The sequence below is a fragment of the Gymnoscopelus microlampas genome (assembly GCF_963454915.1).
Source record: "Gymnoscopelus microlampas genome assembly, chromosome: 16".
Taxonomy (NCBI): domain Eukaryota; kingdom Metazoa; phylum Chordata; class Actinopteri; order Myctophiformes; family Myctophidae; genus Gymnoscopelus; species Gymnoscopelus microlampas.
Window position 1 is genome coordinate 26,588,894 of NC_139953.1, and position 27,933 is coordinate 26,616,826.

At 43.6% G+C, this 27,933-nt stretch overlaps 1 protein-coding gene across 9 annotated transcripts in view; it reads right to left on the minus strand.

Annotated features, from left to right (window-relative positions):
• Positions 1-27,933, minus strand: part of syne2a (spectrin repeat containing, nuclear envelope 2a) — a 113,075-nt gene that overhangs the window by 75,642 nt on the left and 9,500 nt on the right. For 5 of the 9 annotated variants that reach the window (XM_084082369.1, XM_084082365.1, XM_084082368.1 and 2 more), the window contains exons 9-35: positions 27,538-27,675; positions 27,306-27,407; positions 26,412-26,588; positions 25,890-26,045; positions 24,817-25,554; positions 23,990-24,124; positions 22,976-23,134; positions 22,187-22,356; positions 20,863-21,217; positions 20,281-20,396; positions 19,476-19,602; positions 19,200-19,360; positions 18,722-18,872; positions 17,424-18,382; positions 16,660-16,821; positions 16,080-16,230; positions 15,645-15,803; positions 15,381-15,548; positions 14,832-14,939; positions 6,199-6,402; positions 5,514-5,719; positions 4,865-5,180; positions 3,928-4,092; positions 3,050-3,388; positions 2,430-2,566; positions 1,908-2,037; positions 195-1,358 (exon numbers count right to left, since the gene is read on the minus strand). In XM_084082369.1, coding sequence (XP_083938495.1) covers positions 195-1,358; positions 1,908-2,037; positions 2,430-2,566; positions 3,050-3,388; positions 3,928-4,092; positions 4,865-5,180; positions 5,514-5,719; positions 6,199-6,402; positions 14,832-14,939; positions 15,381-15,548; positions 15,645-15,803; positions 16,080-16,230; positions 16,660-16,821; positions 17,424-18,382; positions 18,722-18,872; positions 19,200-19,360; positions 19,476-19,602; positions 20,281-20,396; positions 20,863-21,217; positions 22,187-22,356; positions 22,976-23,134; positions 23,990-24,124; positions 24,817-25,554; positions 25,890-26,045; positions 26,412-26,588; positions 27,306-27,407; positions 27,538-27,675 — 7,053 coding nt within the window. The remainder of the gene's footprint in view (positions 1-194; positions 1,359-1,907; positions 2,038-2,429; positions 2,567-3,049; positions 3,389-3,927; positions 4,093-4,864; positions 5,181-5,513; positions 5,720-6,198; positions 6,403-14,831; positions 14,940-15,380; positions 15,549-15,644; positions 15,804-16,079; positions 16,231-16,659; positions 16,822-17,423; positions 18,383-18,721; positions 18,873-19,199; positions 19,361-19,475; positions 19,603-20,280; positions 20,397-20,862; positions 21,218-22,186; positions 22,357-22,975; positions 23,135-23,989; positions 24,125-24,816; positions 25,555-25,889; positions 26,046-26,411; positions 26,589-27,305; positions 27,408-27,537; positions 27,676-27,933) is intronic. The other 4 variants (XM_084082367.1, XM_084082363.1, XM_084082364.1 and 1 more) reach the window with 4 other exon arrangements.

The window sequence follows — 27,933 nt, forward strand, 5'->3', positions numbered from 1 at the left end:
TTAGTCAAACACACTTTTCACTAACGCCCCTCTAAACCTGTAATATCACAGATGTGCTTTCACTCAAACAAAGGTTTGTATCATGTGGTTTTGTGCATTTATGTAGAAGAGAATAGGCTGAGTACGGAGTGGACCTTCAAAGAGTAAAGAAGAGCAAGTAAAAGATATCCATAGAACAAAACAGAATATTTTACCTCTCCCTGTGTTCCCTCAGTGGATGCTACCTCCAGCGCTGCATGCAGTTCCGATTCCTCTCCAGCTTCTTGAAACTTGAGGTTATCCTGAATTCCTCCTGGTGTGTGGTTGTCTGCAGTGTCTATGCATTCAGTGTCAGCGTTATTGTCTGCATACGCCTTGTCTTCCATTCCTGTATCTACTATATGCATGCTCTCTGTTTGTAAGGCGTCAGTAGCCATGTCCTGTTGCGCGGCAGCTACACTTGTACTGTGAGTGCTTGGGAGCTGTGTTTGCATTAAGGCATCTCCCCTGAGCATTGTTTGCCCTGGGCCATCCACAGTACACATGACTGAGCTCTCTGCCTGCTTGTCTTTTATGTGACAGAAGTCAGTCATTGCTTCACTTGTGATACCTGGACAGGTTACCGCATGTACTGATCCAGCGGGATCGGTGTCAGTGAGCTCAGATGCAGTGACACGGCCATCTGATTTGTGATTCATCAATTCATCACTGCCTGCAGAATCAGGGCTTTTGCAGAAATGGCTTTTCACTTCTGTGCTTTTGTGTATTTGGGACCCTGTAAACTTTATTTCCATTAATCGAGGCTCCTTTGACTCTGGAATATTTGACTCAAGATTTTTCTGCACCGCTTTGTTCGATTCACCATCCGTTGTTGTAGCGAGGGTTCTGCCCATACTTTTATTTGACAAACTATGCGTGGATTCCTTCTCAAAGCGCTCTTCACAGCTCTCACCGTGCTTAACATCTTGTGGCTGACACTGAGGCACGTCCAACACTATTGTAAACAATTTTTTTGAGGATGCTTTGGAGTCATCGCTGCATTTGTCTCCCTCATAGGAATGGGCAGATAACTTTGTTCTGGTCTCTGGTTCTTGTGTGTTTGACTCAAACTCCGATATGTCTGTAAGCTCAACATCTGCATCCACATCTGCAGAGACAGGTACACAGACATGCTGCACATTCAGCACCGGCTCCACGTCGCTGTCAGCCTCTTGGTTCACCACACGGGATGTGACATCAGCACTTTTACAAAGAGCGTCGGAGGCGCTTTTCTGCATTTTCTTTGTGCGTTTCTTCCCCAGACAGTTGACGAGGAACTCTCGTTGTGAGATCACCCATTGCACGGCTTGTTGAAGCTGCAGTCCCTTGTCAAGATCTGCCTGTGATGGAGAACACATGCAGGGTGATTCGTAGGAAAATGCTAAAACTGAAAGTTCACAATCAAAGTTGATGGTTAAAAAAATAAATCTGGTAAAGTCGTAGCCAGACAACATTATAATAGGCCTATGGGCCACTAATAATGTGTCTTAGAACATGTAGCCAGTGACATTCAACACCAAATTGTATTGTCTTACGGTACAGTATGTGCTGAATTTACCTGTCTTGTATGGTGAAGCATTACACTTTTACCAACTGAATAGTTATATTACGCAATATTTGGATGAATGAGATGAGTGGACTTGTAATGGACTTGTAAAATATAATAGTCTTGGTATTAAAACCAAGTCTGAAAAATTATAGTGTGAGCAGCATTATACAGAGCTTAAACTGAGCTACGCTACCGTAACTTGATGGCAACAAAGCAATCCATGTTATTATACAGTACGATCCTTAGTGTTAATTTCACTCTGAGAGTGTACAATGCAAATAAATGGATCTGTAAGGGTATATTTGGTTACATTTGTACCAAACGGACAGGTGAGTCTCACCTGTGTGGGCGTTGATGTGCTGGACTTAACCATTTGGTTCCATTGTTCTAGCTGGCTGATAGCTTCTCTAACTCCGTTGCCTATGTGCTCGGCAGTCTCTTGCTTCTTCTGAAGAATGCAGGACAGGATACTGGGCATAGACACCAGGTGAGACAGAACAACAGGATGGAACAGTGGTATAGTGGGGAAAGATCAGGGTGCATACCGTGTGTGAAAACAATTGCATCCAACAGACAACAAAGCCTTTTCTATGCAACAATTGTTATGGGGATGACGACACATTCTATGGGGATGATCACACATGTTGCATGCATACATATGCTATTATTATTTTTTGTTTTTGGATGCCAGATGTTATGTATATGTATGATTGCTATGTGATGTCTTTTTGCTCTGTTTTTGTTTGTTGATTTGTTATAGACATTTACTACAAATGCCATATTGTTGTGTTATATACTTGAAAATGCCAATAAATATATTGTTTAAAAAAAAAAAGTATGAAGGAGTATCATTTCACTGTACCCGTCATGTTCTTTAGCAAGTGCATCAGCAGTCAAAGTCACATCTGCAGGAAGAATTTCTTCTGAGACCTTCGACCCTCCAGGGTTTTGCAGGTGAGAGAGCTTCACTGCAAGCTCCTTCAAGTTGCTGTCATAGTCCTGGGAAATAAATGTTTTTTTTGGTACTGAGATTTTACATTCACACACTCTTCTGTGTGTGTGTGTGTATGTGTGTGTGTGTGTGTGTGTGTGTGTGTGTGTGTGTGTGTGTGTGTGTGTGTGTGTGTGTGTGTGTGTGTGTGTGTGTGTGTGTGTGTGTGTAAATCTGTGCAGATAGATGGACAGAAACTCGTTATTGTCTAATTCTAACGTCTAACTGCTACCTTTATCATATAAGTCAAAGCGAAGAAGGTCGCACTCAGAAATCAAATCAATCAAACAGCTTTTCATCAGTGTGTGAGGCTGGATAGCCAAAACGCCTGTGTCATCTTGTGAGGCATATGGAACAAGAACGTTTTGATTTGATTTTGGAATGATTTTATGTTGCAACCCTCTTCTCTTTGATTTGTTGAACAGTTTATTGGGATAACACACCAGAGTGGCCAGAGCGCGGTGGTACTGTAATTATAGAAACAAGTTTACCTTCATCATATCCCACTGCTGTTTCAGTCTGTTGATGTCACCATTCATGTCATCATTTTCGGACAGTTTTGCTAAACTGTCAGCCAAGTCTTTTAGCTCCTCTTGTAAGCAGAATGTGTTATCTCTAAATCGCTTGTCTCCTATGGCCATGTTCTCTTTAACCCATGCCAACTTTTCTTTAATGCTGTTCTCCAGCACCCCCTTCTGTGTCTGAAGGGTACTAATTTGCTTGGAGACGGCAGCTTGGGTTTCAGCTGTTGAACTTGCCAAGAGAGAGTCCTTCAGAGAAACAAGATGAAGAAAGTCCTTCTCTGTGTTTCCCATTTCTTCGAGCAAAGCCTGCAGAGAGAGATGTAAAACTGTAGTACTAATGTCTTCTATTAGATGGGATTAAGTAAGACACACGGAGATAGGGAAAGAGCGATATAGAGCAGAAATTTTCAAAGTGTTGGGCCACCAGGGAGGCAATTTTGGAATGAAGAGAACAGTGATTTTGAATTGAATTGAATTTCAAATTCAATTCATACGATAAATAAATATAAATAAAGGACGTCCTATGCCTATGTAAGACATGTCATTATTGTCAACATTTTCGAAAACCTTTACAAATAGCAGATCTACAACCTCACAGCGCGATGTGATGCAACAAGTTGTGAGCTTGTACATTGGCTTTTGGGAGTTTGGGAATGTCAATTATTTGGAAATATTAGACAGCAGACATACTAACTGAATGAAAGATTCATGACGCATGCCAAATATTAACATTGACGTAAAACTGACTTGCTGTGTGCAAAAATCTGACCTAAATCGTCTCAAGGTTTAAAAAAACATAATTAATGTGCCCCCACTGTATCAACTTTCTAGGACGTACACCTCACCTCCAAAGGTTCTAAAATGAAGTCATCTCCAGCTGAGCCTTGTTGCTTTGTGTCCAATGTGGACATCCTTTCCTGCAGAGATGTTACAACACTGTAGCAGTCCTGTAACAACCGGCCACAGCGTTCTTCTTCATACATGCCTTGTTCAAGTCTCAAACACACACCCTGTTGGACAACAAACCAATTAGTAGGCCATTGGCCAGGGGGACAAAAAAACAACAATACAGTATATGGCACTTTTCAGAGCTAAAGGTTACTTTAGAGAACTATGAAAAAGGGCACGCACACCCTGTCCTGTTAGGCTGGGTGCTGGATCAAAACTATGATAAAATAAAACAACAATAAAATCCACACCCCAGAATACTGCTTCCCTCGTGGGTATTTTTATTGGTTTGTTGACGTTACTGATAATAAGGTCTGAGGAAGAACCTCCCAGCTCGAAACGTCACCAAACCAATAAAAATACCCACAAGGGGAGCAGTATTCTGGTGTGCAGATTTTATTGTTGTTTCATACTTTAGAGAACTAACAAGTAAGTACAAATAAATAATAGGTAATGGGTAAACCAGTAAAAAATAATTTGGTCAGATCAAATCAAGATAAAAGAACAGAAGAGAAAAGTAAACATACAAACAAGGGCAACCTGGAGTTATGCATAGTTTAGCAGATGTACACCATAGACATAATTGAGTAGATGCAGCATTGGCCAATGGGGCCGTACGTCAAGGTTGCCGCCATATTAAGCAGGGCAGGTTGACATAACTCCACTGCAAGAAATATAAGCATCTGAGACTAAAACCTTTTTTTTGATATTGGTTTTTTATAATCATTGGTGTCTATGTAACATAAGGTGTCGGGTACAACGCATGTTGTTACTTAAACTCAGCAGCCTCCAATTATCACTTTAACATTAATCCAATCACATGAAATGACTTACATTGAGTTGTGTTTCCAACGTAGACTGACAAGTCTTCAGTGCAGCCCAGGAGGAATCCTCCCATATTGGGTCATTGGTTCGCTGTGCGAGTTCCTTCCCCTGTTCAGCCAGAGTAGTAAGAGCCAATCCAAGGGATTTAGCCACTTCCAGCAGGTCCTGGGCCTGGCAGCTGGCCTGTCTGCGCTCACCATCCCCAGGCCAGGGGAACAGGGTGGGCAGCTGGGCTGTTTGCTGCTGTAGAGTTTCCATCTTATTCTGGGCCTCTCGTCTTTGAGACAGGTAAGAAGATGCCAGCTCCGGCTCAGCTTGAAGTGCACTGAACCAAACGAGAAACAGGTTTTTAACTTTTAACAGGATTGTTCCCACTGCTACTATAAACATAACACATGCTGATGTTGACATTGACATGGTTGTCCGGGGATTCATATCCGGTCATCCTGTTAAGTTAACATACTTTTATTACATACAGTTATTCTCTTATCATAGTTTCATTTTGCATATCATATTTCAACAACAATGCATTGACAAATGATTGATACATTAGTATAGGTTATGTATTTATGAACACATGTTTTTTACATAACACGATTGTTTTGAAGGCAGACACTTCAACAACTTAACCATCATCCGACATAAACTTTAACATTACCTATTGAGGGCCTCCATATCCCGGTCTATCTGTTTCTCTGTCTGAGACAGTAGCTGACGGGTGACGCTGACTCTCTCTTGCAGCCGGATGCCTTCCTCGGCCAGATGCTGGAGGCTTTCTGGGCCGGCTAAGCGAGCCATGAGACTCAGGTCCTCCAGGAGGCCTTCAGCCTCCACTTCCTGTCTCTCCATCTGGGTACAGAGATCCTGTATTGGGAGAGAATTTATGTAATGTACAGTAATCTGTCACACATTCAGCCAATCAATCAATATACAAAGCACATAAAGGTATGACACTTTGTACACTCCTTTAGGTCTTAAGTCTTGATTATTTTCTTAACGAATATTCTATTGATGACTTTTGTTGATAAATCGAATAGTCGAGAAGCAAGTTTTTTTTATCATTTGTTTCATTTATATTTTTGTACTTTTTTATAATCAACAAAATCGATTCGTTTGATTAACCACTTACTGTAGGCCCTATTTTATACGTACGTGTCATACAGAAATAGTGAAAATAGCCCATCTACAAGCATTGCGACGGGTTGTAAGCTTATAGATCAGCTATTTTCACTACTAATGTTTTCCCCCCAAAATCGATTATTTTTATTAAAATCGATCGATTAGTTTTGATAATCAATTAAATCAATCAGTTTGATTAACTGTTAGTCCCTTACACTCCTTACTTGAATTTCTGAACGAACGGTCCGGACGTCTGAGGCACTTAGGTTAGCCAGTGAGTCCTGCATCTGCTGCAGGGTGAGGAGGCACTCAGCCATCCTGGTCAGGACCTGACCCTTAGCTGCCGCCAATTGCCTGTAAACATCCTCTGCTTCAGAGAAGAGCTCCTTCACCTCCTCCATCCACTTTTTCATCTGGCTCTCCACCACCTAGATCAAAACGACACATGAGCAAGCTGTATCTATCGTAGCAGAGTAGAGAACAAAAGTAGCTTTACTTTCATTGTAGAAGCTTTTTGTGGAAATCCACTTTGTATTAAAAACGAAATAAAATAATCGTCCACCAATCTGTCTAATCATCGATAAATTATCAGTACATATTTTTCTCATTCTGTTTTTCCCTGTAGCCATCAACATGAAAAAGCCTAATTTGCGCTTTGGTGCCAAAGTGTCTTGCAATGTGTCACAGGCATCACAGAAATACTTTTTTGAGCAACACATTGTTTTCTTTTTCACATCATTTCTGTTGATCGGCACTGTCGACACACTTGTCTAAAGTATAAAACAACCTTTAGGGTTGCATAATATATTTTGTATTATCATATATAGTATATGTGACAAGGGTGAAATGAGGGGTTCTTAAAACTTTTGTAATTTGTTTTATTGGTGCTTAATGTGTATAATTGCCTCATTTAACCCCACCATCTTATTATTTTTGTACCAATTATTATTACGCACTGTATTGTTTATAATTGTTTTCCCCATGATCCCCTGGTCACATGTAGTGAGAGACATTGAGTGGCAGAGCGGCAGTCACGCGGTCACGCCCAAGGCCACGGTCATGGCCAATGTCCCCAGACAGACTGTCACCACGGACAAATGAAAGAAGAGGGAGGTGTGGTTTGGCAGGTACAAAAGCGGAGGCGGGACCGTTTGAAAGAGAGAACAGAGCACCCAAGTGACAGAGGCGTCAGTGAGGAGAAGGACAGCAGAGGGGAAGGTTGTGCCGAGACACGGAGTAGAGGAGTGCATAGATGAAGTAGACATACCAGCCACCTAGGAGTTTGGAAGCCGAGGTGTGCCTACATTCAAAGGAGAAACCAAGAGGAGAAAGCGATCGAACCGAAGGGGAGGAAGAGGCGAGTGAGACCAGACCATATGAGAGACGAGTGAGACCAGACCATATAAGGAGCGCTGAGACTGGAAAGTGGCGATAACGTTGCATACGCAACCAACTCAGCGCCAGGTGTAAAAACCTGGCTGGCGAGTGAGTATTCGAACAAGCAACGTTGAATCCCTGTATAACCACTGCCTGAGACAACGCAAATGTATCGTGTAAATGCACAGTGAACTGGTCTAGATCTCTATAATTACAGGCGGAGAGAAAGAAGAGAGAAGACGAAGACGACTGGCCTCAAACCCTTTCCCATCTTACCCCCATATATGGACATGCAGCATTACCCCTGAACAAACCGTGTTGAGTATCTTGAAGCACTTTATTGGCACAGCACTTTACTTGAAAAGTATTTGTTGCACAGAAACCCCCCATGCTAAGGAACCCTTGTGATTAAGCCCCGCGTAATTTGCACAACTTTATAATTTATTTTATAGTTGTTGTGTAGATTAATTGTGTTTTGTATGTTTATATAGGTTTTATTAGTATAGTGTTTATTTGATTGTTTTTAAGGCACAGAAGCCAATGTATTAGGGACCCAATAAATATGACTTACCTTTTTTGATACACTGTATTCGTGTCCAGTTTCTTAAAGGGATATTCTCATGCCAGTGTTGTATTCTCAAAACCAAAAGTATTGAAACTTACCAGTTAACCTCGAACCTGTGAAAGCCTGAAGAAGAAGTTAAAGTGTATTCAAAGGGGACTTCCCTCTATAACAAAAGTGGCGTAGTCGACAAACAATTAGTTCAGATAGGACTCACAGTAATTACGCACCCAGCACTTTATTGTGCATTTATATTTTATTGTTGTGAGTTTTATTCTGGATTATTTATTAAAGGAGAAGAGTGCAATAGTACAAACAAATTGCAAGTCAAATGTGATACAATTTCGGCCCTGTTCACATATTTGGCGTTGGCGGCAGGACTGGTTGAGAACAAACACATGAGAATACCCTTAAGAGAAACTGTACTGTTTTGTTGTTTTTGTTGCTTTTTGTTTTTTGCTTTACGGATTCAGAATGATGATGATGGCGGTGTATCCCGGTGCCCCATGGTTACCCACCTTTGGTGGAACAGAAGGCGAGAGTAAATATAGGGAATGGAAAGACCAGATTAGAGGATTATTAAGTACCCAGGAACTACCAGAAATCAGGAAAGTTGCTATTATAATTAAAACGCTAACCAACGAAGCTAAACGGCAGATTAGTGTGGTTGAGGAGGGCGAACGCGACACAGTGGCAAAAGTTTTTAAATACTTAGATGCTTTATATAAAGAAACTGTCTCTGTCGCAGAAATGCGCTCACTATTCTATCGGTGCGCACAGCGCGCAGGAGAGAATGTACAAACTTACACCCTGAGACTTAGAGAGCTGTTTTGTGGGCTGCGGCAGCACGACCCAAGCACCGCTCCCTCCGAAGCCATTCTTCGTGATCAGTTTGTTATGGGTTTAGCTGAGGGCCCCCTGGGCCAAGCCTTAAAAATATATGCTCGACGACACCCAGATGAAGATTTTGCTGCTTTACGCGAAGAAGCCTACCTGTTAGCTGCTGAACATGGAACTACTGAAATAACGTGCCACGCTGTTAATCCTATTTCTGTCCCCTACCCTTCTCAGGACCCTGCTTGGAGAGGAAAATTAAAACAGGAAATCATGGACGACGTAAAAACTCAAATGCAAGGATTCACGCAGGAACTCATGAAAGAAATCAGACCGCTCCTCCGCACTGGCACCAATGACGCACGAGCGCGCACTCCACCGCCACCTGAGCGACGGTATACGGCCTCTCAGCGCTACGAATGGGATGAAGGAGGTAGGCCGATATGTAGCCAGTGTAGACAGGCGGGTCATATAGCGAGATTCTGTAGATCCGACCGAAGTCAGTTAAACTAGTACGCCCTGTCGCCGAGGTCCGGGGGGCAGAGGTGCAACGTTCACAAAAAAAGTTAAGGGCCAATGAAGTGTTTGTGGGGGAATGTCCGACAATTGGGATAACAATGGGGGGAGTCCAAATGAGGGGTTTATTAGATACGGGGTCTCAAGTCACATTGATGCAGCAGAGTTTGTTTAACGAAAAGTTCTCGCAAGATAAAATGGAAAATGGGCCTCTGGTGTTTAGCCTACGGGCAGCAAACGGCCTTGATCTACCCTATTCTGGCTATGCCATATTCGATTTAGAATTAGAAGGACTGAAAATACCGGGAAGAGGAATCGTAATTGTAAAAGATGAACATTGTATTGAGCCGCTGATCATTGGGATGAACGTAGTCCACGCAGTGTGGCATGCATTATTTAAACTCTCTGGGAGGTCTGTGTTTCCATGCCAACAGGAGAGGACACCATGGAAAAAAGCATTCGCCGCCTGTAGGAGAGTGGAGGCAGTGACCCACGAAGACGGAGCATTGGGCTATGTGTGGCCTGTCGGCCGACGGAGAATCCGAGTCCCCGCCCGCAGTGAGTTAGTAGTATGGGGCCGTGCCTGGAAAGGTCCAAATGGAGCCGAATACGAGGCCCTGATGGAGGCCATGCCGGAAGGAACTGATCTGGGAGTGGCCCGAGCGTTGGTCACCGTGCGTAATGGCCGAGTCCCCGTGCGCATCTGCAACCCCCACGCGTATAGCGTGACCGTGGGCAGACATCAAAAGTTAGGGAAGCTATATCCAGTGGAGGAGGCCGACGTCCGTGGACGACGAGACCTGAACCTGTCCCTAGGAACCGACGGAGCCGTGGAAGTGTCCCTGGTGAGCATCGAAGACGAGGGACCCGTGAAGACCTTACCTGAGGAGATGGAGGCGTTGACCCGGCGAGATGACCTACCTGACCAGCAGAGAGAAGAGCTGCATGCGATGATGTGTAAATGGAAGAAGGTGTTTGCAGTCCATAATGAAGATTTTGGGCAGACGGACGTGGTGCAACACCAAATACCAACTGGAGACGCGGCACCCATCCGCGAGAGGCACCGACCGCTGCCGCCCTCCATGTATAGAGAAATGAAGACCTTATTGAGTGACATGCTGGACAAGGGAGTGATAAAAGAGAGTTGCAGTCCCTGGGCAGCGCCCATTGTCCTGGTGAAGAAGAAAGATGGCAGCTGGCGTTTCTGTGTCGACTACCGTAAACTGAATGCCGTGACGCACAAAGATGCCTTCCCTTTACCTCGGATTGAAGAGACTTTAACAAGCCTGACCAAGGCTCAGTGGTTCTCCACACTCGACCTGGCCAGCGGTTATTGGCAGGTGGGTATGGACCCTCGGGATCGAGAAAAGACAGCGTTTACCACCCCTTTAGGACTGTTCGAGTTCCAACGTATGCCGTTCGGTTTATGTAACGCCCCCGCGACCTTCCAAAGATTAATGCAGCGATGCTTGAGTGGCCAGGTGACAGAGTCATTATTAGTGTACCTCGATGACATTATTGTATATTCACCTGACTTTTCCTCTCACATGCAGCACCTTGACCAGGTTTTCGAGCGGCTGTGGAGACACGGATTGAAACTGCGCCTCGATAAATGCAAGCTTCTCCAACCGGAGGTAAAGTACTTGGGCCACGTTGTAGACAAAGAGGGAGTGCGCCCGGACCCTGAAAAGTTGGCTGCGGTAAGAGACTGGACCCCACCCTCGACTGTCCGCGAGGTCCGCGCTTTTCTAGGTCTGGCTGGTTATTATCGCCGCTTCGTGTCCTCATTTGCTGCCATAGCTAGGCCGTTAAATAGTTTGTTGATCGGAGTCCCGAATGATGTGAAGTCCCATCAGTGTAAAATAGAGTGGTCCCCTGAATGCCAAAACTCGTTTGATGCTCTTAAAACTGCCCTTACGCAGGCTCCAATACTGGCTTATGCAGATTATGACCGACCGTTTGTAGTGTATACTGATGCGAGTGGCCGCGGGCTCGGCGCCGTTCTGGCACAGGTCCAAGATGGCCAGGAGCGAGTAATCGCCTACGCCAGCCGAAGTCTACACCCTACCGAACAAAATGATGCAAATTATAGCTCCTTTAAATTAGAACTCTTGGCACTTAAATGGGCAGTGACCGAAAAATTTAAAGATTACTTAACTGGCGCTCATTTTACGATTTATACAGATAACAATCCTGTTGCGCATCTTCAAACAGCTCGACTAGGCGCGGTGGAACAGCGCTGGGCAGCCCAGCTAGCATCATTCACCTATGATATAAAGTACCGACCTGGAAAAAGCAATGCGAACGCAGATGCCCTGTCTAGGTTCCCTGTTCAACCTGTAGGAGTGGCCGTAGTGGAGTTGGCACCGGTGGAGAGAGAGGACGGGTGGGCTGGAGCTGAGTGGCGGGGAACACAGGATCGAGATCCGGACATCCAGATGGTGAAGAGTTGCGTAGAGCGGAGGAAACTGCCTACCCTTATGGAGAAGAGGAGTTGGTCACGGGAAGCCAGGCAAATGTTACGACAGTGGGACCGGTTGCGCATCAGAGACAATGTGTTGTATAGGCAAGTGATTGATCAGCATACACAAGAATGTTACTTACAGCTTGTTTGTCCAGGGGCGCGACGAGAGGAGGTGTGGAAAGGACTCCATGAGGCCTCGGCACACGCCGGAGTGGACCGGACTTTGGCGCAGCTTCGGCGCCGGTTCTACTGGCCGGGCATGGAGGGGGCGGTGCGACAGTTCCAGCGAGGTTGTGTTGCCTGCAGCCTACTGAAAGACAGGATAGAGCCCAGGGCCCCCTTACAGCCATTCGAAGTATCGTATCCTATGGAGGTAGTGGCTATTGATTTTCTCACATTAGGTAGGCCGAATGACGCATGGCAGAATATTCTTGTAGCAACCGATTTATTCACCAGGTACAGTTGGGCTATTCCAACGCGTGACCAAACTGCGCCCACGACTGTCCGTGCGCTTTGGACACATATTATTCAGCCATTCGGTTGCCCGGCTCGTTTCCATTCGGACCGAGGCCCGAATTTTGAATCCGAATTAATGCAGCAATTGTGTCATACATACGGTATTACTAAGAGTCGCACCACCCCTTACCACCCCGCTGGTAATGGGGGGGTGGAGAGGTTTAATCAAACACTGTTAAACATGTTGCGCTCTCTAGATACTGATCGCCAAGGCAGATGGAATGAACACTTACCTGAGTTAGTACACGCTTATAACAATACTGAACATGGTGCGACAGGTTATGCGCCTGCGTACTTAATGTTTGGTCGCCACCTGAGGCGTCCGGTAGATGTAGCATTAGGAGTACCGTTGTCACAAAATCGAATGGGAGTGGGGGATTGGGTGCAAGATCACCAGAAACGAATGGCCACAGCGTATAGGACAGCCGAGAAAAAAATGGTGCATATAGCAGGACAGCGTAAACAGGTCTATGACCGCCGAGCCGGTATGCCACCATTGTTACCTGGAGAGAGGGTGTGGGTACGAAACCGGAACCGACAGGGACAAGGTAAACTGGGCCCATGGTGGGACCCAGAACCTTTTGTGGTATTGGAGAGGGTGGGGGATGCGGGCCTAGTATACAGGATCCGACCTGAAAAAGGAGGGCGAGATAGAACGATCCATAGGAATGCATTAAAAGTGTGTATAGCCCCCAGGTCACCGATGGAGAGCCCCGAACCTGCCCCAGTAGCCGAACCGGTGGGACCAATATGGCCGCCTTATGTAGGGTTTTTCCCCGGTCCTAGGGAACCTGAAGGTCCGCGGCGCTCTGGAAGAGCGAACCAAGGACAGCCACCTGAGAGGTACGGGCATGACGTTTAGAACCAGTTGCCAGGGACTGCCAACGAAAAAGTAGGGGGGAATGTGACAAGGGTGAAATGAGGGGTTCTTAAAACTTTTGTAATTTGTTTTTATTGGTGCTTAATGTGTATAATTGCCTCATTTAACCCCACCATCTTATTATTTTTGTACCAATTATTATTACGCACTGTATTGTTTATAATTGTTTTCCCCATGATCCCCTGGTCACATGTAGTGAGAGACATTGAGTGGCAGAGCGGCAGTCACGCGGTCACGCCCAAGGCCACGGTCATGGCCAATGTCCCCAGACAGACTGTCACCACGGACAAATGAAAGAAGAGGGAGGTGTGGTTTGGCAGGTACAAAAGCGGAGGCGGGACCGTTTGAAAGAGAGAACAGAGCACCCAAGTGACAGAGGCGTCAGTGAGGAGAAGGACAGCAGAGGGGAAGGTTGTGCCGAGACACGGAGTAGAGGAGTGCATAGATGAAGTAGACATACCAGCCACCTAGGAGTTTGGAAGCCGAGGTGTGCCTACATTCAAAGGAGAAACCAAGAGGAGAAAGCGATCGAACCGAAGGGGAGGAAGAGGCGAGTGAGACCAGACCATATGAGAGACGAGTGAGACCAGACCATATAAGGAGCGCTGAGACTGGAAAGTGGCGATAACGTTGCATACGCAACCAACTCAGCGCCAGGTGTAAAAACCTGGCTGGCGAGTGAGTATTCGAACAAGCAACGTTGAATCCCTGTATAACCACTGCCTGAGACAACGCAAATGTATCGTGTAAATGCACAGTGAACTGGTCTAGATCTCTATAATTACAGGCGGAGAGAAAGAAGAGAGAAGACGAAGACGACTGGCCTCAAACCCTTTCCCATCTTACCCCCATATATGGACATGCAGCATTACCCCTGAACAAACCGTGTTGAGTATCTTGAAGCACTTTATTGGCACAGCACTTTACTTGAAAAGTATTTGTTGCACAGAAACCCCCCATGCTAAGGAACCCTTGTGATTAAGCCCCGCGTAATTTGCACAACTTTATAATTTATTTTATAGTTGTTGTGTAGATTAATTGTGTTTTGTATGTTTATATAGGTTTTATTAGTATAGTGTTTATTTGATTGTTTTTAAGGCACAGAAGCCAATGTATTAGGGACCCAATAAATATGACTTACCTTTTTTGATACACTGTATTCGTGTCCAGTTTCTTAAAGGGATATTCTCATGCCAGTGTTGTATTCTCAAAACCAAAAGTATTGAAACTTACCAGTTAACCTCGAACCTGTGAAAGCCTGAAGAAGAAGTTAAAGTGTATTCAAAGGGGACTTCCCTCTATAACAAAAGTGGCGTAGTCGACAAACAATTAGTTCAGATAGGACTCACAGTAATTACGCACCCAGCACTTTATTGTGCATTTATATTTTATTGTTGTGAGTTTTATTCTGGATTATTTATTAAAGGAGAAGAGTGCAATAGTACAAACAAATTGCAAGTCAAATGTGATACAATTTCGGCCCTGTTCACATATATGGATATTTCCACAATAAATGATTGAATTTGGCAATAGTATATTTGTATTACAAATATTTTTAGAAAAATCTTAATATTATTTATTCATATTATCAGGTACAATACTAACTACTCCAAATGTTTTTCCACCAAAGAAATGTCAAAACGTTTGAGAGCAAAAATGTATATCATTATTACAATATTCAGGGAAAATGCTGCAATATAAGCCTCACATTTACCTGTAGTTCAAGGGGAGGCTCTGTGCTTAGAAGCAGCGATTGGATCTCAGCAGCTCTGCGGTGGAATCTCTCTACACTCTCCTCTTGGGCCAGGATCTCATTCTGACAACAGAATACATGTAGTTAGAGCAGCCATCTCTAGGGCCCACTGGTGGGCCGTGAGGATATTGCAAGTGGCCCCCAAATAATAGTGCAAGAACATTCATTCTTGCACCTAATGTAGTATTTTTTTTAACTGCAGGCTTGAAATTGATTCAAGCCGGAACACAATCGATTATTTGAATGATCAATCAATCGATTAAAAATGCACGCGACCCAAGTGGTCAGATGGCTGGACCGAGAACACTGTTGCGACTTTAAAGTGGGACCTGATCCACAAAAGGTTGGGAACCTCTGAGTTAGAGGAATCCATGTGTTCTTATGAAAATGATGATGTATCACATTGGGAAAGTCCAATGGAAATGGCCCTTAACAATCAGAGACACACAATTATTGTTCAGACGGCCTGCAGTCCTCAGAACACACACACTCTTATTTGTTTACCTGGAAGGTTATGACTTCCTCATCAGTCTGAAAGGGAGGAGTCTGAGCAAATACTTCCATCTTATTGGCTGCCCAGCTCTCCACATCCCTCCCCAGTTGGAGTAGCCCCTCCCACAGAGCCAGGCCTCTGTGGAGATTATCCAGATGGGAGTCTGTTCTCTCTGTGACCTGCGATGATAAAAGTTACATCTGAATTCATAGACACACACAGGCAGGTCAATGTGGGGAAAACAGTAGTCAAGGGTAATGTAAGAGCATAATTACATCCAGCCAGCGGTCCATGAATGTATCAGCTTCCCCCTCAAATGTGACAATGGTGCATTCTGGAATCTGTTTTAGATGAAACTGCAGCTGTCTGCAGATGTTACGGACATCTTCTATTCTGCCCCCGAGAACGTTTAGCTCTGCCTTGGTGTCCTGGACCTGATAAATCACACAAACAAGGAGGAGAGTACGGTACATGTGTGAATATAAATTACTAACTACGGGTGCAACAGTTGATCTAGCCAATCTCATCAATTTAATCAATATAAAAAAGATTATTGATTTGTCAAAAGTAGCAAAAATAGCAGATCCACAAGCTCATGTTGTGAGCTCTATTTTTTGGCACAGAGTTTTGGTATAGATGGAAAAAGTGTGGACCAAGTACAGACCCCAACTAAGTATAGAGGGTTTAAGTAGTTAAATGCGAATAGCTGCCTTGTCATGGAGTCTCTGCAGGTTGTCTTTGCCCATGTAGGAGGCCTGTTCACTGATGGTTTTCTCTGCTCTCTGCAATGTGGAGCTCAGCTCACTCCCAACCGCCTGAAATCTCTTCAGCAACTCTGCTAAGACACGACACTGATCCAACCTGCGTGTATACACACACGTACGTACGCACGCACGCACACACACACATGCACACAAGCACGCGCATGTACACACACACACACACACACACACACACACACACACACACACACACACACACACACACACACACACACACACACAAAGCAGACCATAAACGCACAAAATATACGTCACAATGTGATAAAACAACAGACATGCATGATATGGTAATGAAACATCAGATTTAAAAAGTAATTATAATGCTGTTGACTTTATTATCCATGCTATATATATATATATATATATATATATATATATATATATATATATACTGTATATATATATAGGTCGACGCACACGCACACGCACACACACACACACACACACACACACACACACACACACACACACACACACACACACACTCTTATGGCTATGTGTCAATTACCTTTCTATTACTCCTGTCTGAGTTTCTTCAAAGAGAGCCTCCATCTCATTCATGTGTGTGACATCAGCAGTGGCAGCTGATTGTGAAGATGCGTCAAGCAGGTACAGCAGTTCAGAACGCTGGCCGGCCAGGCGGCTCTCCAGCTCTGTCAAGGCACGCATCCTGCAAAAGAAGGACAGTTTTTGTCTCCCGGTGACCGTGCAAAGAGACAAGAGTCAAAGCTGAAGGGAGATTTATACTTGCATGCAATGCATGCATTGTGAGCTTGTAGATCAGCTATTGGTGCGCGACAAAGTATAAATCAGGCATGAGTTTGCAACTTTGCATGTGAGAACGTGATTGCTTTTTTGAGTTAGTGTTGGATACAATGTGAATTGCTCTTCTGCCCTTCTCGCCTTGGGCAGGCATCATTGCAGCTTTAAAACGCTTTAAAAAGCGTTAAAAGATATCTTGGATATGCTATTGCAGAGTGCTCAGATGAACAGTACAGTACATATTAACTTTTGTTATAAACTACTTAGTATATTCAACTCCCAATGTCACTAGTATGTTTAGTTTCTATTTTTAAGAAGGTAAAAAATTCACTCAAATGAAAATAAAACATATTATTTAACTACTATATACTATCTATTATTTAACTATTACAGTATACAGGCAGTATTATTTATCTATTATATCTAGTATTATTTATGGTTATCTATTATGTATCTATTATCTAGAAGACTATCATACCGTATATCAATCATTTATCTCAGGTGTGTTACCTCTGCTGAACTGCATGGAGGGTTGGTTCTTTTAACCCCAGCTCCCCTGTTGCTCCCTGGATCTCCCTCAGCAGCCGAAGGAAGGTAAACCTCCTCTGAACTGCACTCTTCGTCTCCTCTCCCTCTTTCTTTCCCTGGCTGCTCCTTCTCCTTCTTCGTCTTTGGTCTTTGGACCCTGAGCTCTGGTCCTGGGCCCTCCGTCTTCCACCCGTATGCTCTGCCTCCTGACTCGGCACTTCCTCTCCCCTCAATTCCTTCGACTCCTCGTCCTGTTCACCCGACTTACACCTCTCGGGCTCCAAACCTGAACCCAGTTCCATCCCACTGGGAGAAGGTGGGGTCTCTTCCTGCGTTTGGCCCCTCCCACTACAACCTTTATTACCTTCAGTCTTTATAAGACCGGTCTCGTCCGACCCCTTCGACTTGACCTTCGACCCCACCCTCATCTCCTGCGATCTTCCCAAAACACACAACTCTTTATTCTGGTCCTCCCTGCTTCTGCTCAGCTCTTTGTTCACCTCGTCGAGTCTCTGGACCAACGACACCCCCACGTCCTCACACGTCACCGCGGTGCCGTCCATGGTCAACGTCATCCCTGTGGCCTTTAGCAAGCCGTCCACTCTAGCAGCATCCTCCCCAGCCATCTGGAATCTCTGCCGGGCTACAGCCTGCCAGGAGTGACTCACCTGGACAACCTCATCTCCCTGCCTGCTGCTGGACTCCATGAGAGCATGGATCTCAGCCTGGCCCTGCCTCAGGCTGACAAGGAAGCAGTCCAGGGCATGAAGTGCCGACTCAACCTTCTTCAGATGCTCTCTGAGCTGTCGGAGGTGATGGAATCTGCTGTGGCTAGCGTGGCCAAGGAGTGAAGGAATTGTGCCGTCCAGCCCTTCCTTTTCCTCCTCAGCAGCTTTTCCAGACAGCTTACTCATTTCAGCCTCCAGTCTGAGATCCATTTCCTGGGTAATAGAATCGAGGATTAAAACATTTCATACTTTTGAAGATTCAGAAGTATGAATGGTTATAAACTAGGTCATGACTTGTGAGTCGTCAGGGGCTGTTTATAGCATTATCCACTTGAATTATGTCCTCAGAAGGCCTTTACGGGGGGTCCTTCTAGCTCATTCCAAACTTTATTGCACATTAAGACTGGAATATTTTGCTGCTCATGATAATTATAAAATAATATCTTGGATAACTTCATCGCTCATCTCTACTGAGTTTGGCCCTCTGTCTGCACACTGCATGGACATGATACTGACGGTTCAGGAGCCACTACCTAAATACTCATGACATACCTTTAAGTCATTTACTGCTTTTGAGTCAGCCAAGGACAAAGAGGAGATGTCCACGGCCTGTCTGGTGATGTGGTCGAGCTGCTCTGTGATCAGCTTCATCTGACAATCTGATGCTTCCATCAGGTCGATAGTGGTGTCATAGGATGCCATTCTACAAAGAAACACATATTTTACTTTTAGTCCAAACCTCGTGAAATAATCTGCTATTATACTGCTAAGTACTATGAATATAATAAACCATAGTTGTCCTTTTAATAGGGAATTCCCATGAGCTTTTGAACCCTGTGTCATACATTTATAATAACACATAGATACACTGCTAGATGATAATAAGAAGGCATAATAAGAAGGCATGGTGTTGTAATTAGTAGTATGCAGGCACAAAACATGTTAAAGCAAGTTTGAGAAAAAAAGACCATTGATAATAAGAACTAATGCCTTGCTTAAGAGCAATAATCCTCAACCATGTGGACTGCACCTGTTCTGCAGACAGATCTGTTGGCTCCTCCACTGCTGAAGGAGCTGTGCCCTGTCCCTCTCCACCCGACCCTCTTCCTCCTGCAGGTAGGCCAACTGGGAGAGCTGGGCATACTGGAGCTCAAATTCAAACCATAGCGCCTCTGTCTCCTGTTTCAGAGTCTGTCGAGAAAGAAACACATAGACACACAAATAAGTTGAAGAGCACAGTTTCAGAGATGTGGAACATTTGAACATTTGAGCCGTCAGCGGTAGGAGGGTTGCTGCTGAAACTGGCCTGCAGGTTTTGGAGCTGGTTCTGAAGTGTAGAGACACCGACTGGGTCTGGGACGCTCTCAGCCGTCTGCAGGAGCTGTCTGTTGCGTTGGAGTTGAGAGTGAAATGCTAAGCTGCTATCTTGGTACCTGTGGTATATAAAAAGGTGGCACACAGTCACTCCCTGTGATCTTTACCCCAAACATTACAGGTCGTAAAAAGACCCAATCCAGAGGGAGCAGAAGACTCTCACCTGTGATACCATGCTAATCTCACATATGGCTTTAGTGATCTTTATTTTATTGGCTGTAACACAGTACAAGGTACAGAGGCAAACTTGTATTTGTTCAGTGTGATAAAACCAGGGCCTACAGATAATACACACACATCCTCATAAAACATCATATTTGCTTATGGTGCCTGGTGGCTCAGCCAGTGCACAGGCCATATGCTGTAAGTGCAAGGACCCGACCCAGGTTCTTATCCAACCCCTGTCTTGTCTCGCACGTCCCTCCCCTCTCTCTCTCTGCCCTTGGTTGCCTATCTCTCTACACTGACCTTTATCTGAAATAAAGCATAACATTGCACACAAAAAATACATTTGCTCTCCAGCTGACTAACTGTAAGCAGTGTGGCCAGATCAAAACCTACAGCTGGCACTTGTTACATCTCTAGACATACAAATATATATATTTTATATCAGACTACAGTGTGTTTCAAATGGCACTTACATTATCTTTAAAATCCCATTTCAATCTATAGAATAAGTGTTTGACAAATGCAGAACATTGCACTGCGGTGGTGCAGAGATATTGATTGACCCCTACCTTTTCAGCACTTCCTGCTGCAACAAGCCCTCTTCCTGTTGGGGAGGGACCTCGGGTGGGATCACGGTCCGCTCGGCTGCCTGCCGGGTTTCCACAACATCACCCCTGACGACCGCCTGGACACACAGAGGAGAAGAGAGCAATGAGCCTATCCAATTACGGTGGATTAGCACTCTACGGCTGCCACTGGAGGCTAAGAGGCGCTGGGAGCAGCCAATCACACTTCAGGATTTGTTTGTAACCGCCAAGGCTTATGGAAAGGCCAAAAGCCAGGTTAAAGGGGATGTAGATAAGTAAATATAAGATAGGGAAGATTAGAAAATATACACATGGATTTGGAAAAAATATCATCTTTTCTCTCTGGTTTTAAAGTTGTTAGGTTCAACAGCATTGAGCATTATGGTCAGACACACAGACAGACAGACAGACAGACAGACAGACAGACAGACAGACAGATATATAGACCTTTATTATTCCCAAGAGCGGAATTGAGATACTATAGCATGCACATGGTTTTATTAGCAGACTGCAGTGCTGACAGATATGAAAATGAAAAGCTGTCTTCTTGTGATCTCTCCATACCTGTAGCTGAGCTTGGCTCTGTGGGATGTGCAGTACACCACTGTGGACTTTCAGTCGGTGCTGATCCTGGGTCTGTAGTAGGGGCTCCTGTTCATCATCATCTAGGTCCTTGCTAGGGAGCGGCTCCTGGCCCAGATTCAGCTTTTGATGGTCCTCATCAAGTGGCGGGCAATCCTTAATTTGATGAGTGGGGGTTTTGACATGGAGTGTGCAGTCTGAGGCCTGCGGCAGCTCAGTGTTAATTGAAGGTGTGGGGTCTTGATCTGGGCAGGCCAGGCTTGGATGGTTGTCATCTGTTGGTTGAGGGTCAGCCTGAGTGCCACTTCTGCTCAGTGGGGTGTTCTGCTGTCCCCTGCTGGGTTAACATATGTACAGCAACAGAGGGAAGGTCCAGGGCAATCAATTAAATGACACAGTCCACCAGAAAGAGGGAAGCCTTACCCAATGCCAATTAGTAACATAATTTGCTGAAATATTCTATTTTGTCAACCAAATTCCATTTAATTTCACATCTCCACTTAAAATAATATAAAAATCACACCCAGTGTGAAGTGAGCGGTGCTATTTATGAGTGAAGTCAATTTCATCAGGTGTCTCGCTAGCCAATCACAGCAATCCTTATCTTGAATACTTATCCTGCAAAGATAAGTATTCAGACACTTTGCTGCAAAAATTGGTCTTTCGCTGTACTGAGAAAATTAATAACTCATAAATATCACCACTCACTTAAAAAAAAGTACCTTTTTTTTAAGTGAGTGGTGATATTTATGAGTTATTAATTTCGTCACAGCCAATCATCGCGACGGAAAGAAAAACTTTCGCCACAGATGGGCCCCAAACCCACTTATAGGAGCCGCTACACCGCTCAAAAATAAATCAGTTAGATTATAATGGACAATTTTGAGGGAGCATTGATTTTATATCAAGTTAACCATTCCCATCAAAGCAAAACCCACCCAAAAAGAGAATCCACATTTATATGTAAACCACATCCACATTTATATATAAACATAATCTAACATTAGATTCATAGAGAGTAAGTTAGAACTTTTACAGCCAAAGGTGAATTTGTTCATCTACTGAGCTATATTTCACTCAAGTTAGTGGTGATAATAGTTAATGGTGCATTTATGGACTTAAACCCATCAGAAACTGTTCAGATGTTGGGAATATCAATTATCTGATTCAGGGTGTATTTGCCTTTAAAGCTGTCAATGAAACATGTGAGGTATGAATGACTGTGGAATAAAGAGCTTTGCGCACTCATGTCCAATAGATTACATTGGTTTTGCACATCAACTGACAATGGCCCTTCATATCTTACCTGTCTTGCTGTGGTAACACAGAATTACTGGTTTCATTTGACTGCAGTGTTTGAGCTGTAGTCTGCTGCCTTCCACTTGACTCCCTCGGCAGAGCTACAGCAGGACAGGTTTCCTGGTGGCTCTCCATAATAGACCCAAGGGACAAACCACCATCAGTGGAGAGACACGCCTAGAAAAGTATAGCATTTTAAAGTACATTATGTTCTTCAAACTTGAGAAACAAACACCAAACGTCTATACCGTATGTAAGAAAATCCACCTGCTGTATCAATCTATTCCTAGAACTAACAGGAAGTAGCTCCGCGATTCAACGGTGCATCACTGCCCTCTTGTGGTTCAAAACATACCCTACAGACCAAGGCACAACTACTCTGATGCTTATCTGAGGTGTAATAGACCCCTTAACAGACGACGTCACACTGATAAGAACCAGTATGCGTGCAACCAGTATGCTCTTAATGAAACCCATTCTGTCAGGTCTCGCTAGGACGCGCCTCACTAGCCAACACACAAGAGGGGGTTGGGGTGTGCTGAAACCAGCGCACCCCGAAACAACAGGTTTAGAATTGATTGCGTGAAACAATCACCTGTGCATCAAGTCTCAATGTTAGTAAACAAATAATTGGTCTATAGGGGAATAGTTTGTGTTGTATATCAGTTCAATTTGTACATCTACAAGACAATACAATAAAGATTGACACACTGAATTTCTGTCATATCCATTCATACTCTGCAGTCATTCATCAATCAACAAACAAACAAACAAACAAACACATTCTTCGGTATACCTGATGTTTTTGCACATATTCAAAGTCGATCTGGTCAGCGGTATCATGCAGAGAGTTAGCATGCATTTCACATTCCTTATGAGACAAGGGTGTCTTTCCTCTTCTTCTGATCTGAGACCACAACAGTGGCAAAAAGTTGGCCATTTCTGAGCACACATCCTGAGCATGACATCACACAACACAGACAGTCAAGCACTGTTAAACACGTTCAAACTGGCATCCCACATTTTGTCCAAGCATGTCATTATAGGCAAAGATTAAATAAATGAAAATGATTAATACATTAATACATTAATAATAATAATAAAACATTTCAAGCATATAAACCAGGAAAGTTTGATTGTCTAAATCTGGATTTGTAGGATGTCGAAAAATATATAAGATATATAAGATTAGAAATAAGAAAATATATAAGATTTATAATGGTTTGAAGATTTATATGTGTGTTAAATTTAAGTGAGAGTAATGGCAAATACACAGTAGGATAAAAAAAAACACATTTTGCAGTGACAAGCCCAAATCCAATTATTCGACAATGACAATATAAAGTACAAGCTCCATCTCAGAGTAGAATTATCTTCAATAAAAGACAACCACATTAATAAAGACATTAATATTCACAGTGTATCGATAAAACAGGTTGTACACTCTGGGTTAAATTAGCACAAGTTATAGGCTACTAACTAAATAAATAGTATAGTAAATTACAGAAATTAATTTGTACAGTATGTCCATATTAATTCTTAATAAAGCATTACAATGCAGAATAGAATCAAATGATGATTTGGGAGTATTTACAACCATTTTTGTCAGTCACTGTAGTAGTCTCTCAAGCAAGCCAAATTGTTGAATACTACAGAGAGTCTGGCACTATGTAAAGGTATAGGTCTACATAAAGGTAGCCTCTTTAACCACTTAAGCCCTATAAACTTAGTTGACCAGGGTCCCCCATCTTTTTTCCCTCAGCACCATTTTTTTGTGTGCTGAAAATAGCCAATCTACAAGCTGTCATACCTCCCACTGCTTTCTGACTGAAACAGAGAGGAGCGTCAAATCCTGGAGCTGAGTCTCGGAGCAGAAGGAGCTGAAACCCTCCACTGCCCCCAGAAACTCCTCAAGGACTGCCTTTTTCAAAGTCCTTAATGCTCTCTGCAAGCAAAAACCATGCAGAGACAAACATGATAGCCCAAACATGCAAAACCATGACTGGCAGCTTTGTAAAACAACACATCGATCACAGACAAAATTGTTCCCTCAGGTTACTGCAAGTCAATTGTTTGATTTGCTCAGCAGCAACCGGTAACACTATATGTAATGAGGCAAGAGTCCATTAATGGTTTCTTTAACCATAACTAAATGATTATTAACAATTGTAACGCTTAAGTAACAGCCTATTGATTCATAGTTTTTTATTTCTTTTAATATTCTGTACTAAATTAAAAATGTATGGTATTTATTTTGATGGATGAATAAAAGTGTAGAGTAGTTCATTGGTAATTTGTTAAATGTTAATAACTATTATCTGGACACTTATAAAGTAGGGGCTGCTAAGTGGGCTAAGATTGACTTAATAGTTAATAACTATACTTGTTAAGTGCCCTCATTATTAAGAGCTACTGTACATGCCTGGATGTGGATGGCATGTCCAGGCTCAGCATGAAGCATGCATAAGCAGCAAAGAGCTTGCAGTGCAAAAGGACAACTTCAGGCAAAAGCGCAGAGTTTGGAATATCACACACATGTCATATACAGACAGAACTCCAAATGTGCATTTTGTTGAATGAGCGATATATATTTCTGAAAGTTCAGACATTTGTGGGAAATAAAAGAGACATTTTTACCTGTTTCCTCTTGGCTTGCCATTCTGAGATCTCTTTGTCACTGAACAGTATAATGGCTTCCTGAATGTGCTCCTGCACCCGATATTTGGCCTTCTCCAGGCGGTTCTTGGCCACTGCCTGGGCTTTGGAATGAACATCACTTCTGACCAAAGCAGGTGGTAGTGGAGGTTTTTGGTTTCCACATTCTGTCTGTAGAAGGTTTTGTTGCCGCCTTAACCTGAGTTTCTGACTATGCATCTGTGAGTGAGAAGAGGGTTCCTTTTTGTCTCTCACACTTTTAGGACTCTCAGCCTTGTCAAGTGGTTCAGAGCCAGTATATGGATGTTGCTCAGTTTGGCTTGGATTTGGAACTTGGACATGAGTTCTGGCAGAAGACTGAGATTGACTCAAACACTTTGATTCAGCTTCTTTTCGGATTTGATCAAGAGGAGAAGGTATTTGAGGTTCTGTCATTTTAGCCAAATGCTGAGGCTCTATCTGGATTTCAGCATGGGGTAAGACCTTGATCATGGTTTTCTGAATGTTCTTGTCCTGAGAATGGCTATAGTTTAGCTTCCCCTGTTTCGGAAATGAAGACTGAGGTTGACTTGGATCCTGGGTTTGGTGATCGATAGTCCCATTTGTTTGTACCTTGGTGTCTGCCTCTGTCTGACACATGATTTTAGTAGGAAGCTGATTACCAGGAGCTTCACAAACACGTTGACTAAATGCTCGGGAGCTAAGCAGTTCCATAATTTCCTGGGAAAGCAAACACACACATGATGAGACAAAATTACTTTAGATGAAGGAGATATACTTTGTTTTAGATTGTGGGATTATTGAGTGAGTTTAAAAAAAGGTAGAGCCCACTTCATCGGGTCAAATGACCCGATGAAGTTCTTATGAAGATCGAAACCTTGTCTACTCGATAAAGTGATCCTTTATGTACCGTGAAGCCAGTGTGCGGGCTCTACCTTTTTAGTTTTTTGGCCTGTAATTATGTACGATTAATGAGTGGGTTAACAAATAATTATCATAATGGGGTACTCCGGTCGACTAATTACATAGGGATTGACGATTGAGCGTTAATTTACCTGGGAGTGAGATACTGTGTTTGAGACCCTGTCTTGTATGGTAGAGGTACTGAGGGACAGCAGGGGACAGTTCTGTGCATTGTCCACAAGGGCCTGAAGGTCCTGGCCCTCAGCCACCACCTGGCCCTCCAGCTGCAAGCCACGGGAAATCAGCATCTGGCGAAAATAATGACCATACTTTATATTGACCATTATATTAGACCACTTGAAAACCAATGACACTCATCAGGCTTAATTTCCATTAGAGACAAACACGGCGTGCCACAGCTTACTTAAAGTAGCAGGCAATTTTTCAGCAGAACACAACATTTCTGTGACTCTTTATGTTAGCTGTTGCCAAAACACACATTGTCAAGTAAGACTTGGGTTCAGTGCAGACTACAGAGTACGGATTGGCCCTGCTGTCCGAAAATAGTTTTATAAGGTTTATTTGTAAAACATTATATTAATTATCTTTGTAATTTAAAACAGTAAATGCTGACCTGAAAGTAATTTGTTGACAAAAAGATTTGATTTGCTCACTTTTATGCTTGTTTGCGGTCCTGAGTGTCCCATGTGTTTCCTCTTCTTGATGTTTTGGTAACTCTCCAGGGCCTCAGTGCCCCAGTGGCTGAGCTCCGCTAGGTGGCCCTCCAGCATGGATGAAGCCTGCTGTAGCTCCCTGCATGTCTTCTCCACTTCAGTGAGCTTATGGCATATCTAGGCAGAAAGAAATGTAATAATGTAATCACATGAACCCAAGCGTTCCTATTCTGGGCATATCATAATATGCGAACATTCTATGAAAATAGGTAATACATTTGGTGGAGAGGGAAAAAAGGATTGGACCAAGTTCATTGCACATCAACACCAGAAGCTGGGAAGGTGAGCAAGGAATCATCACAATCACGTCAACCTAGAGGTGTGCATAGTTGAGCCGCATGGCTGTGATTCAGCCCAGGTTTGTTTTGACATTTTCAGCACCCTCTGATGGACAAATCTTGCTTTTCTTTTCCAACAGTGTTTTGTGGTTAACTTTGTTTATTCTCATACTCTCTACTTCCAGTTGCTTATCATGTGTGTTTTTTTTTGCCCTTTTTTTATTCAGGAACTCCCATTGAGAGTATCTTTCACAAGGAAGACCTAGGCAAGATGGCATCAACATTAATGTGCAGGATTCTGCAGTGCACTGGTACACTAGTGCAGACACTTGTCACTTGGCTTTATTTACACCTGCTTTGTACGGCTCAACAAATAACCATGCCACTTAACCAAATATAACAGAGCTTGTGTACAGTATGTTCTCCCATGCTCAGATTTGATATAAATGGGATAAATTTGGGGTTTGAACCTGAGACTCCCCCAAGGATTTGAAAGAAGGAATGTGAAACAGAATAAAGACACAACAAAATATTTGCATGGAGACTGCAGCTGTACCTCTGGGACAGTTTGTTGGAGTCTTTCAATGTCACATGCTTTAAACTCTGGAGATGAAAGGAGACAAGAGAGGTCCACCTCCATCATCTTCTTATTCAGCAACTGATAGAAAGAAACATCAAATCAAATCAAATCAAATCAAATCAAATCAAATCAAATCGATCGATCAATCAATCAATCAACCCGTCCGTCCGTCCGTCCGTCCATCCATCCATCCATCCATCCATCCAACCTGTATTCTCTCCCTGCACATATTCAGTGGGACAGAGGACACCTGTAGAGGCTCTCTCAGCAGCCAGGTGGCCTCTTGTGTCAGTGCCAGGACTACCTGGGGACTCACAGGTTCAGGGCTGGATTCAGATGACACGTCCTGAAAAACAAGTGCTTCATAGCTAGGAGTTCTTGAAAGACCTTCATGTGAGGCTAGGACTGAGCCTGCAGTAATGTGTTCTAGTAATGATGTCTTTTTGTAGACCAATCCGGAAATGACTTCCACCATGGGATCCTACAGAAGATTCCAATGAAGAAGACCATGCACACATGGTTCAAGAACGGTGTGCCTCGGCATACCATTTTTGAACCACTGCCTTAGATCATAGTGACGTTTACTGTACAGTACAGCATATCC